Source organism: Cuculus canorus, chromosome 7 (genome assembly GCF_017976375.1).
Source record: "Cuculus canorus isolate bCucCan1 chromosome 7, bCucCan1.pri, whole genome shotgun sequence".
NCBI lineage: Eukaryota > Metazoa > Chordata > Aves > Cuculiformes > Cuculidae > Cuculus > Cuculus canorus.
In genome coordinates this window covers 20,224,263-20,236,290 of record NC_071407.1, presented here as the reverse complement: position 1 = coordinate 20,236,290, position 12,028 = coordinate 20,224,263, and the positions used below count along the sequence as shown (strand labels likewise).

The 12,028-nt window shown below is 44.2% G+C and overlaps 1 protein-coding gene across 1 annotated transcript; it reads right to left on the bottom strand.

Moving 5' to 3' along the window:
* Positions 1-1,864: 1,864 nt before the first annotated feature.
* On the bottom strand, positions 1,865-10,509 carry HIF1AN (hypoxia inducible factor 1 subunit alpha inhibitor). Its single transcript, XM_054072062.1, has 8 exons — positions 10,320-10,509; positions 9,028-9,278; positions 7,665-7,813; positions 5,815-5,960; positions 5,214-5,320; positions 4,722-4,785; positions 4,390-4,500; positions 1,865-3,258 (listed from the first exon to the last, which is right to left on the bottom strand). The coding sequence occupies exons 1-8, from the start codon at positions 10,455-10,457 to the stop codon at positions 3,214-3,216; spliced, it is 1,011 nt and encodes a 336-aa protein (XP_053928037.1). The 5' UTR covers positions 10,458-10,509; the 3' UTR covers positions 1,865-3,213.
* Between the last annotated feature and the right edge of the window lie 1,519 nt (positions 10,510-12,028).

Genomic DNA, 12,028 nt, shown 5'->3' with positions numbered 1-12,028 from the left:
CCCAAGAGAAATGAGCACATCAGCAAGACTACAGGATCAGATGTAACAGACCAGTAAGCTCAGTGGAACAGAAGCAAGTGTGTTTTCAGAGATGATGATTGCAGCAGGCACAGCAGGGAAGGGTGAACACCCCTGTTCACAGAAGACTTTATCCACTTGTCTTTCCTACTACCTCCACATTTGCCTTGTCCCCCAAGGGCATGAGGAGAGAATGCCAGTTGTGGTACCTCAGCCTCAGACAGCTGTGTCTGTCTCCCCACCACCCCCAGCATCCCTCATCTATTTAACTCTTCCCCATTTTACTACAAATTAGAAATTTGTTCAGATTTAACTATCAATGAAATGTTGGCTACGTTAATATTGCCATAAAATAACCTGAGTCTTTATTAGGTAGAGATGACTCCACCACCCAAGGCTGCTAATACACAGCAGAGGTACACAAAGGAAGCCCTCCCCAAACCTCCTTGACCAAAGTATGAGTCCAATGAAGGATAAGCAACTGACAGAACTCATCCAATCGTGTAGTTTGGTCTGTCATCCCATCAGTGATCAGAGCAAGGTGACACCACTCAGGTCAGCAGGGAGGGAAATTTGTTCCTTCCCCACCAATGCTTACTGTAAGAGTTTGAGGATACTATCTCATTCCCAGCTTTTCTTTCAGATTTATGGAAATAGTATGGGGAAAGTTGTAAAGACACACAGTAATGAAGTTGTCATTGCTGTTTTGAAGGCAGTTCTGGAGACCAGCAGCTTTGACCAGTGAAGAACACAAGTGGAGTTATTAGAAAGACTGAAAGGTAGCTTTATACACACATCATCTTATACAGCTCTCCTATACAATCACTCACAAAACAAAAGCCACACAGTTCTGTTGTTCAACATTGGTTGTATTTAAGAACTACACTTCAGAAGGTACCGTGTTTGTCACACCCCACCCCCTGAACACACACCCCTAGCAGAAAACACACACAGCTTCCCAATACCATGGCAAGGGGCACTGAAAGCACAAGGTGAAAAGGGAAGGGGAGGAGTCAGTCCATCAGTGCATTGTAAATGAGCTTTCACGAAGTCAAGTGCAGCCAAACCTGTTCAGACACTTTAAAAGTTAAACCTTTGGCAAATGAAGAAAAAGATAGGATCCTAAAGTTCTGAAAGTACCATTCTCTCTCCACATGGGATGTGAACTCCCACCCTGAGCTTCAAGAGTTGGTGTCTAACAAGTTGTACTGGAGACTACCATATGCTGAATAAATAGCACGGAAATAGGTTTTCATTTGAGCATCTTTCAACCAAAGGCATGTGTCCACGATTCCTGGGAAGACCTTGCTTTTGGCCAGAGTCAGCAGTTTAGCCTTCTCCCCCACCTGCCCAAAAGTTGAGTATTGGTAAGTATTCAGCTGAGTGACTTTCGTCTGGTTCTAACCACAGCTCTGGAGAGTCTGCAACAACTAACATGGCAGTCAGACTACTCAGTGACACAGGCATACTTCTTAAACAAGAACCCTACCGTTGCCAATTACACTTCATTCGTTCTGACCTGTAAAGCAGCCAGAAAACCAGCCCCCAGACACCTCCTGTTTGAGAAGCCTTTTACCTGCGTATAAGACAAGCTCACTGCATGTGGTACATGAATTCTACCAGCAAAAGGTGTGACCTGAGGCCAAAGAGAGCACCCCTTGAGCGGCATGTGCTCAACACTTTTACCAGAATTTCACGTCAGAACAAGCCCTGAAGAACAAAGGGGAAAACACTGGCAAGTCTCACCAGAACAAATTCCCCACTATTCCCTGGGATGAGATATGGGCTATGAAATAGCATCTCCCACCTGTAGCTTTAGGGATCCATTATAACCGCATCAAATATATACGACCTTTCCATCACCCCCCAAAATAGGGACATCAATGCAGCACACCTCAGGGAATAAAAACCCAGATTCCATATGAGCCTAAGGTTTTTGCATGGAAAAGGAGATGGAGAAAAGCAAAATGATTTGTCAGGGTGATTGCTGAGACTCCCAGAGGCTTGTCTGGTTTCCTGTCCCTTGGTCTTCTTGCTTCCTAGTCTGTGCCATGTCAAGTTCCAGAACACAAAAAGGATAAACTTAATCCCCTTTAAATAGAAAACCCTGGCCTCTTTCAGGTGACTGTACAAGAAGGGAAACCACACACTGGCAAGGATTTAACTGATGAACAGGAGCTGCACAACACCACACAAACATGCGCACTTGTGCGCAGCCACACACACTTGAGTTCTTGCAGTTTCAGTGAAAAGGGCACTTTCCCACATTAGTCTGAGGAGCCAACACACCTCATGAGGAGAAAGGAGGCTCTATACCTCTCTGACACTGCGTTTCAACAGTCAACCTCTGCACTCCCAGGGAATTTTTTAGAAACGTGGCTTAATTATTGAAGACTTGGAGAATGCGCTGGCATTTATGCATCTCCCTTTGTAACACTACATCCTCTTTTAACCACACTGCAGCTTCAGAAAAGCAGGAGAGAAGCCTGCACTCTCCAAAGAAAGCGGTCAGAAAGGAGGTTTATCTGGACTCCTACAACACAGATGTTATTTGGAGAGTCTACCAAATAGATCTGATCTCTACCCTGTACTAAGTCCAAAATGTACATGTTTTAAGTTGAAGAAACTGAATCATTTGTCCAGTTGTTTATCACACACAGGCTATCTCACATGCTCATTTCCGTCATATAAACACACACCGGAGCTGAGCACAGGCAGGTCCTCTAACAACAGAGGACGGTGAAATCAATCACTCCCCATCTTACTGCAGGCATCAACACATAAACCCAGCCAGGAGTCATAAACCCCGTGAGGCTGAGGAAACATCACTCCTGGTTCTCCTCCAAACTCTTCTTCAAATACCTGAAAATCCTAAAGCGACACATCAGAGTGCCAGAAGCCATGCTTCTTGTTGTGGCAAACAGGGCAAAGGGAGAAAAAATACAAGTTAGTGAGAATGAATCCAGCTTCCAATAAGTGCAGACTCGTTCTTGGAAGGTTTGGTTAGATGAGAATGGAGGATGAATGGGGTACTAACGGTTTTGCAGTTCCAGTAGCCCCCTTTATTGTAGAGGGGCAGGGATGGGCCAGGAAACCCATCGGTCTGTTAAGTGCTGCGTGCAATACTAGCGCTCAGTATCTTCCATTGCTTGTGAACAAAGCAGCTCCAACATCAGTGACCCGGGCAGCCAGGCATTAGTCATATCGTCCCTTAATCATCATATTCAACAAGGGACCCACCTGTTCAAAGCAAAAACAGATTGTTAGCGAGGACAGTTACACAGAAACAGCAGCTGCAGAGTCTGCTCTCTCTGTATCACAACACCTTATGAGCTGAGTGGCTCAGGGCAGCGGATCTCAGCACACAAACTGAGTCTAAGGTAGACCAAACTAGTTTCGAAGTATTTTCTAGATAAAACACCAGCACACATCCTCGAGCACATCCTCAAACACTCTACCAAAACTGCAGAGTTCTCTGCAACACCCAACTTTAGTTGTCACCAAAACATTGAATCCACTGTATTTGTTTGAAACTTCTTCAACTTTCCACCCTAGAACAGTGATTTCTCAGTAGCTGCTATTAAAAGGAGCTAACAGACATCAGAGGCTTCTTTTTGTAGGGCAGAGAAGGAACACTAGAAGGAAGGCTAGGCCCAAGAATTTTCTAGGGTTTTGATTTCAGTCAAGACCATTCCCTTTTCTCAGCACTGCCTGAACACTGAGGGAAGTTCAGCATGCTACAGCTCAGGAGGGAGGCATGACCTCACATGAGTGTGCTAAAGAGGAGTTCCTGCAGACTGGGAAGAGTTAGAGACCACAAAAACATGTCTATTCACATCCAATGTTTCCACTTTTGGATCAGCAGATCTTCAAAAGCATACTCTGAGTATTTCAATCTGCTTTTTTGAAATAACAGTTGGTTAAAATTGCTAAGAATTCAGAAATGAACAAGCCATGAATTAAGGGGAAGTACATAACTTAAATTAAGAGAAATCTCTTCAATTAAGAGATTCAGATTCTTCAAGTTTCATTTTTTTTAGCAAATACCGGGTATCATTGCTGCACAGAAGGTAAAGGACAGTTTGGAAGCAACGTTTTCCTGGCAGCACTCAAAGCCAAAGCACATCTTTCCCTACATATAAGAACAATTACACCACTGTTTGTCGTGGTTGTCTCCAGAATTATAAGTTAAAGAGTTGCCTTTTTGTAGCAAAGGACCTTCTGAAAACAGCAATAAGAATCATTCACAGCAAAAGAGCAACCATGCTTTCTCCTACCCTCACTGTGACAGCTGCAAATAGTTAGCATTTTGAGTTTTGTATTAAACCACAGCAATTTCAACAGCAGTGACTATATAGTTCTTTTTTGTACCTCTTGTGGATTTCCTAAGGCTTCTCCCAACATCTTCTCAATGTTCCTCATTATCGCCACTTTCTGATGAGCCTTTAGTGGATATTCAATTCTCTTTGGGGTCGGGGCACCCTGAAATATCAGAAATAACTCACTGCATGCTTCCTGAATTGGCAGATTATCCCACCTTCTCCCAGCCACCCAGTTCTTCACACAACACTTGAAAGGGAGAAAAGCAGCTTTTGGCTTTAAAGCAAAGGATTTGGTACAATGAAGTTCTCATATTGACAACACCTGAAAAAACCCTCTGGGACAGAGCTACCCAAGCGGTGCAGGAAGGTACTTGTACTCACTTTGTACCAGAAGTTCACAGTGATGGTAATTCCGCCATTCAGGAGAGACTCAATGTGGTGCCACCTGCATGGAAACCATAAAAAAAAAAAAAAAAGAAAATAAACTATTGCTGTAGCTTGTAGTGAAATAACTTGGATGGGTGAGTTCAGACAGCACCAGACAAGCCTTGCCCTACACCTCCATCATCAAGACCTTAGAACTTCCAGAAAACTCTCCTTAAATACAGATCCTTTTCCTGCACAGGTTAGTTGAGTACTTGCACAATAACATAGTGGTCAGGGAAAATTACTACTGCCATCCAACATCTAGGAAATAGAAGCAGGCTGGCCCAAGATCTCACAGAAAATATCATAATTCCTTGAGAAAGCAAAATGAAATTCTCTTAAGAGCCAAGCCAACTCTTTAAGCAGAAGACTTTCTAAAACTCTGTTTGCTAAGACTTTCTAAAACTCTGTTTGCTGGTCACCCTGCAGTCCTGTCATCCTTCTTACCAGTACATAGGTATGTACAGCACATCCCCTGGACCCACCACCGTCTCATAGCCAACCACGCTCCGGAAGTTTGGGAATTTCTCATAGTCAGGATTGTCAAAGTCCACCTAACAGAAGAAAACATGAAATTTAGAAGAACTTTCTGCAATGACAGCCCTCACTATTGGCTCTCAGTATCAAATAATTCTGATGTTCTCTTTATGGCTTTTACATTCCCATTCGTGTCTTAACTCCATTATAAGGTCCTGCAGTACCCTCAAAGTATCGCAAACTTAGATAGGAGTCCTGCAACTTGCCTCTGAGCAGATGTGTGTTTTACCAAGAGATCAATGAAACAGAACAGAGGAGGTAGCCCTGCTGTGCAACAAGTAAGGAGATAGCCCTAGCACTTGCAAGTCAGGACCAGATACAAACAGAAACATCACCAGTCCTTCTACCTACTCTTAGTGTATTCACCACTGAAAAGATCTGAACATAGGTTTTGGAAAAGCTCAGAAAATGGTATGCATGCGGTTTTAATCCCAGTGCAGCTTCCTCCCACCTAGCATCTTCACAAAGGCCCTTTTTGGCATGGAGTAGAGAACAGATCTGCTACTCTCACCTGGCTCTGTCTGTCACACGGATGGTGCACAGGATAAGGGTAGAGGCATTCAAACTGATCAGGAGGGAATAGGATACACCTCTTGTAACCCTTAATCTGAGCAAAGAAGTTCTGCTGTTCATCATAATGAGCTGGTGTCACATTGCCTACAGAGAGAAAAGATGATAATCAAGACACTGTCATGCACAGCGATGAAAGGCAGAAGCAAGTCATATTCCTTGCTAAAGACAGTAAATACACTCCAATATATTCAGAAGACTAACCAAGGAAAATGACCACAGGAACATTACAAACTGATCACTGTACCAGTCAGCTTTTATTGAACAGTTGCTACTCCACTTAATTTCCATTCTAAATCCATATTCAGCAACTTATGCTCAACAGGATTAGGATTTCCATCTTGTTTCCATCAACAGCAGATAGTGAATGTTGATAGGAAGTTTTTCATAAAACACTGTTTAGATGACAAGTTGTAGAATGGACTTTCAAAAAATATTAGTCAAGAGAAAAAGAATCTACTAGTCGACGTTGAAAAAAATCTTAGTAGTTTTGCAAGGAAATAAGTAAACAAATCTCTGTCATTTGGGCTCCCAATAGTATCTCCTGAGTCTGATTAACAGTTCTGGAGCTTGATTACCACTACTAAATCGTGAAAATTCAATTAAATCTATAAACATGGTGGGACATTTTGCACCCCTCACAACTACATTTTTCAGGCTGCTTGCCAATTCAGATATTACTCTCCCAGCTAGCTCTTTATCTGTGTTTCCACTAAAGAGAATTAAGTTAACAGTTAATCCCATAACTTCATTAAATAGATCATACAATCACATGCTCCTGTATAGATACTCCTTCTACCAGCACACACCGCTCTAAGACAGCTCCTTAGTTCTTGTCCATAACCTGTTGATAACAGGATTTTAGTGATCATATCATGACCGAACAGATAAGTGTTGGTGCAGCGCTTTTATGTGAAGCTCTATTCTCTTCTCCCAGCTGGTAAAACAAGAGACGAACTACTCCAAGTTGAGGATGAATTGTTGCAAAGGGGAAAAATCTGCTGTCAGAAATGAACAGTCAAATAATTACAATAGGAAAATTATAATTTGATGTGATGGCCACACTGATTATAGGCCATCCCACTCCACAGAACTGTGTACGTTCCTTGCTGAATTATTGAGATTACTTTCTATTAGAGTGCTCCTCTTGACCACAGAGTAGTAGTACCTCTGTCTTCTAAGGCACCTGCCCATGAGTCAGTCTCCACATGGATTTGGAATTCCACTATCCACTGTTTTTATGATTTATCAATCCTCAAGATCTTCAGTGCCCTCTAACCTTCCAGAAACAACTTCAGCTGTTAACTAAAAGAGAACTTCTCCCCACAGTGTGCCAGCTCAAATAAGAACAAATGCTTCACAGAACAATCAATATTTCCTCCAGGGCAGACACTGGACACACTAACAAAAACCCAGAAAACTTTGCTCAACTAGCAAACTTTCTTGCATTCTAAATCTGCAGACTCCAAAAATTTTAAATCTACAGCATCCAAAGCATTCAGACAATAAACAGGTCCAGAATATCAGCAATTACTGATAACACGGCCCTAACAACATCACACAGAGCTTTCCCATGAGCAAATTACATCCAGGCATTCACTGCATGTCCCTGGGGAAACACAACTATAACCCAAGTTGTGACAACAGTCCCCTCCCAACCCAAAGCTTTAAACTGCTTGCTCTGAAAGAACATTTAGAAACTAGTGGAAAATCCATCTGAAAAACCTTGTGGAACTGAAGTAGAGCACTGCTCACCAAATCTTCTCCCCTTTTCCAGAGGAAGCTGCTTACCTTCCATGCCAATAAGAAGCAAGTTAGAAGTCAGCTGACCCCAGCCACGTTTCCCTTGCTGTTTGTTAATCCAGTTCCAGTTGAAGCCAAGGAAATCGACCACAATCTTCCTTCCAACTGTGTCATTCAGGGTTTGCTGCAGGTATAGCCTGTGTTTTCCCAGAGACGAGCAGAAATCAAGTATTAAGCTTTGTCATGAACATAAAGACATATCTGCTTCTCTTCAGAAAGATTTCAAAACAAAGAGACATAACTCCAAGAGATTCTGTTCTATCACCATGCACCATAAGGACCTGTGAAAAGAACAGTGTAAAGAGGGCCCAAACTTTGCTGAAAGATTTCCCAGTAGAAAAGAGAACAGAACTGAGTTCTGCTTTAACAATCACAAGGGAAAAGGAGAATTTTAGAGCAAGGAGGAATCTGTAAACAGACTGGCCACTATCAAATACCAATCATACTCATGAATAACCCCCAGATAAATGCCATCACACCAACCCATCTGCAAATAAGAGTTCTCTTCTACTAGAAGTGCGTGAGAGCAAAGAAGTGGCTCAGGCAACCCAGCACATTTTAGTATCTAGTTACTTTAAAGCCACACTTACATTTAGAAATAAGAGGATCAGAGGAATTGAATGTCTGTATTAACAATTGACTACTGTCTGCAATGCTGGGAGAAAAATGTATTTTTAAGCTTAAGGACTTTCTTCTCTCTTGGAAAAAGCACATCCAAATTTGAGAAAGAAGAGAAAAGCAGAGTCAAGTGGACATAGACCTGCTTCCAATTAAGACACAATTAAGCATCCATATGTTCTTTTAGAGGGCTGGTGACTGACAAAATTAACTGAGCATTTAAGTACAGTTGCTAACATTTATATCCCATTTAAACATGCAGCTCCTCTCAGTAGCTTACAGCTCTGTTAATGGTCTAGGCCATTACCACAAATAAATACACTGCACATATGCAAGCTTTTTCTCATCTTTCTGAAAAAGGGTTAGCGCCAGCTACCTTAGTATTGTGTAAAAAAGGCTGATACAGGGTAGGACACTCTTTTCATCAGGCAACTAAGCTCTTCTGCCAATACCATACTCTGCCAAAAGAAAGTTAGGCTTAAGGCCTTCTCTACTCAAACCCTGCATTGGACAGAGAAGAAAACAAAAAGTCTCTGCAGACAACATGAACAATTTGACTAACTAATGCCACAATTTTTTTTATCAGGCAACAAAGCTGCTGTCAAGTAGCATCCCTGAAGAGAGCTATTAAAAAAATGAAAAGTTTGAGAGGTTTTAATTGTCAATTCACTAAACAGAAACTCAGCTCCTATTTAGGCCTGCAGAAATGGAGAAATCACCACGTATCACTTACCTCTCAGCACTCCCTTTTTGTTGTATTTCTTTGAGTCTGTCCACGAACTCTGCAAACTTCATCTCTTCCCTGCTTGACTTGGGTTTGAAGTTCTTAAAATTGGCCATCTTCTTCTCATCATAGTATAAAAACTTGTGTGTGCTGGCACTATACACTGAAAAGTCCCCATTGCCAATGTTTTCCTGGAGGTAGTCCAGGTCCCATTTCAGAGCAGGATAAACCAGATTTGTATCTGTGAGCACCACCGGCTCCTGGAGAGAAACAGGAAGTTTATTGATTCAAGGACCTCTTGAACTCGAGCGTGATCACATTCATTACCGCTACCACAAAAACTCTGAAAACAGAGAGCTGGAAAAGGCACATAGAGTAATGAGATTCCTTGGTATGGTGAGAAAACATGCAAAACATGATAGGAAGTTTTAAGAGAGCGGTGGCTTGCTCCTACATCAAGCTCCTGGTAGCAATGGGACAGGCTCCACTGTCTACTTAGCTAATCTTGAACACGTGAGGTTAGACAAACACCAGCTAGGAATGTTTTGGGAGCTATTTGATCCTGCCATGTAGCAAGGAGACACAGTAGATTCTCCCATCACTTCCAGCCTCGGCTATGAAGAGGGTAAATTCTGGCAGAAAGACATCTCTGAATTCAGACACAGAGACAGCACTCATTTCATTTCTCCGAGGATTGCAGATTACCTTCAGCCATCAAAAACATGACATTACCCCATCTCTTCTACACTTAAAAAAGAACCACTACTAAGGGAAGACAAAGGATGTCATCTGTTTCCTTGCCTGTAAGTAGTAAGCAACTTAAAGAAGAATGACAGTTGTTGGGTTTCCAAGCTGTGCAAGCACGACTTCCCTTCTTGCAGACCTTCTTTAAAAACAATACAAACCAAAAACCCCAGCAATCTTGCCAAAACTAGATTGAGCCTGTCCAGAACCAATACAAGAGCTGTTCTTGCAAGGCAACCTTCACATCTGTAGCCACTTTCTCTTACAAAATAACGAACATGGTTTCACACAACATTTCCACAGTGTCCATCCGGACAACAAAGCACTTAAAGCAAGCTGCGTTCCCTGCGAACTTCACAACTCGACACCGCGGGATAGTAAAAGAATGTCCGCTATAACGGAGCGGAACAGGACAGTGGCCACAACCGTGCCCGTCCAGGGCGGGGCCGGGCGGCAGCGATCGATCCGGGGCGGGGCGGCCGGGGCGCACGGGAAAGCCCCAAGCCCCACGAGCCCCGCTCTGCCCGGCCCGGCCCGGCTCCCGCCGCCCCGCGCACCTCGTTCTCGATGAGCTCCTCGGCGCGAGGGTCGCTGTGGCTGAGCCGCGGGATGGGCCTCGTCTCGAAGGAGTAGCGACGGAACTGCGAGTCGCTCCAGCCAGGCCCCGCCGCCGCCGAGGTGGAGGCCACCGCCATCACCGCCTCCACCGGAGAACGCGGAACTCGACAACCGGAAGCGGAAGTTGCTCACCACGGCACTCCGGAAGCGACGAGCGAGGGCGGGAGGCGGAGGGTCGCCATGGGGACGGCGGGAGGGAGCGGTGGGGGTCGGGGGTCGGGGGTAGAGTCTGCTCCACTCAGTGTGTTGGCCCTTTCCAAGGCATTTGGTCACTCGTGGTAGGCGGGAGTCCTCGCGGGAAGGTCCCGCTGCGGAGCCGGGGCAGGATCGCCCGCGGCCCTGCCCGAGCCCCCACCTGGCGCGGCAGGAGCAGGACCGCGAAACGGCCTCGCTCGCGGGGTGCGCGCAGTGGCTCGTGCGGTGCGATTTATAATTGCTAGGAGAGAAGATCCGCAGCGCTGCTCAGCGTAACTCCTCCTCCCCCACAGCCTTTTCATTCTGGGCTCCATCACTTTAGCGCATATCGTGAATCGTCTGCCTCGGGCTACAACCATCAAAATTTTTTGGTGTGTGTCTATTACAGGAGACAAAGTCAGCATTTTGCTTTTAGTCTGGAGACAGCCAGAATGATGGCTGTGGCTGCTCTTTCTCAAGAATGAGAGCTACGTTAGGCATCAGCTCTGGAGAAAGTGTTGGTTGCTGGCGTTCAGTGATTTTCATCCTCCAGTAGATGGATTTGCTGTTCTGGCTGCGTAGAGCTTTGCCTCCATGAGAGTAATGCAATCTATGTTCTGCTGTCCTTAAAAAAATCATTCACATGCTCAGTTTCTGCTGAAGTGAATGCCCCCTCACCCCTTAAATGTACAGGACTGCTCCTATACAGGCTGAGAAAAAAATAGAATTGCAAACATATTTGGGTGCTTAGCAAATTCGAGACACGTCTGTGGAAGACTCACACATAAGTCAGAGTGTAAATTGCCAGTGGTGACGAGCCAGTGTAAGGAGCAGCTGACTGCAGTCTGGGCCTGCAGCAAGGTCTGAGCCCAGACCAAAGCTGGGAGCCAAAAGTCCCCATTTCCAGCATGCTGCCGCTGTTCCCAGAGCACTGCACACTGCAGGGTGGGACAGGCATCAAATGCTGACGTGTGGAGAACAAGAGCAGCCTCTGCACTGGAGGGTTGGACACTGAATTAGTAACTATTAAATAACTAATTGACACATTAACCCCGCTGCATCATTGGTTGTAAGGCAGTTGGCTGAATTCAGGCATTATCCCTAAAGCAACATGATGAAGCCTTTATTCGGGATAAGTGAAACGATCCCATTCCAGCCTGCAACAATGCCCCCGCCTCAGGCAGGCTCTGTGTTACATAGATCGTTGTGGTTCATCACTATCTTCATTCATTTAGTAGGTTTACAATTAATGTTGTTATTAGAAGGAATGACTTTAATGACAAATTTTCCATGATAGTTTTTGAGCTGCAGAGGTTTATAACACAGATCATTATAGAGACATTACCCATTACAGCTGATGTGAATAACTGAAAGAAAATGAGTTCAACTACCACAGAGTTTACATAATGAAGTAAACTGCAAAATCCTTTAATGCTGGTATCGATTGTACCTACAATAACACATCGCTTGCGTC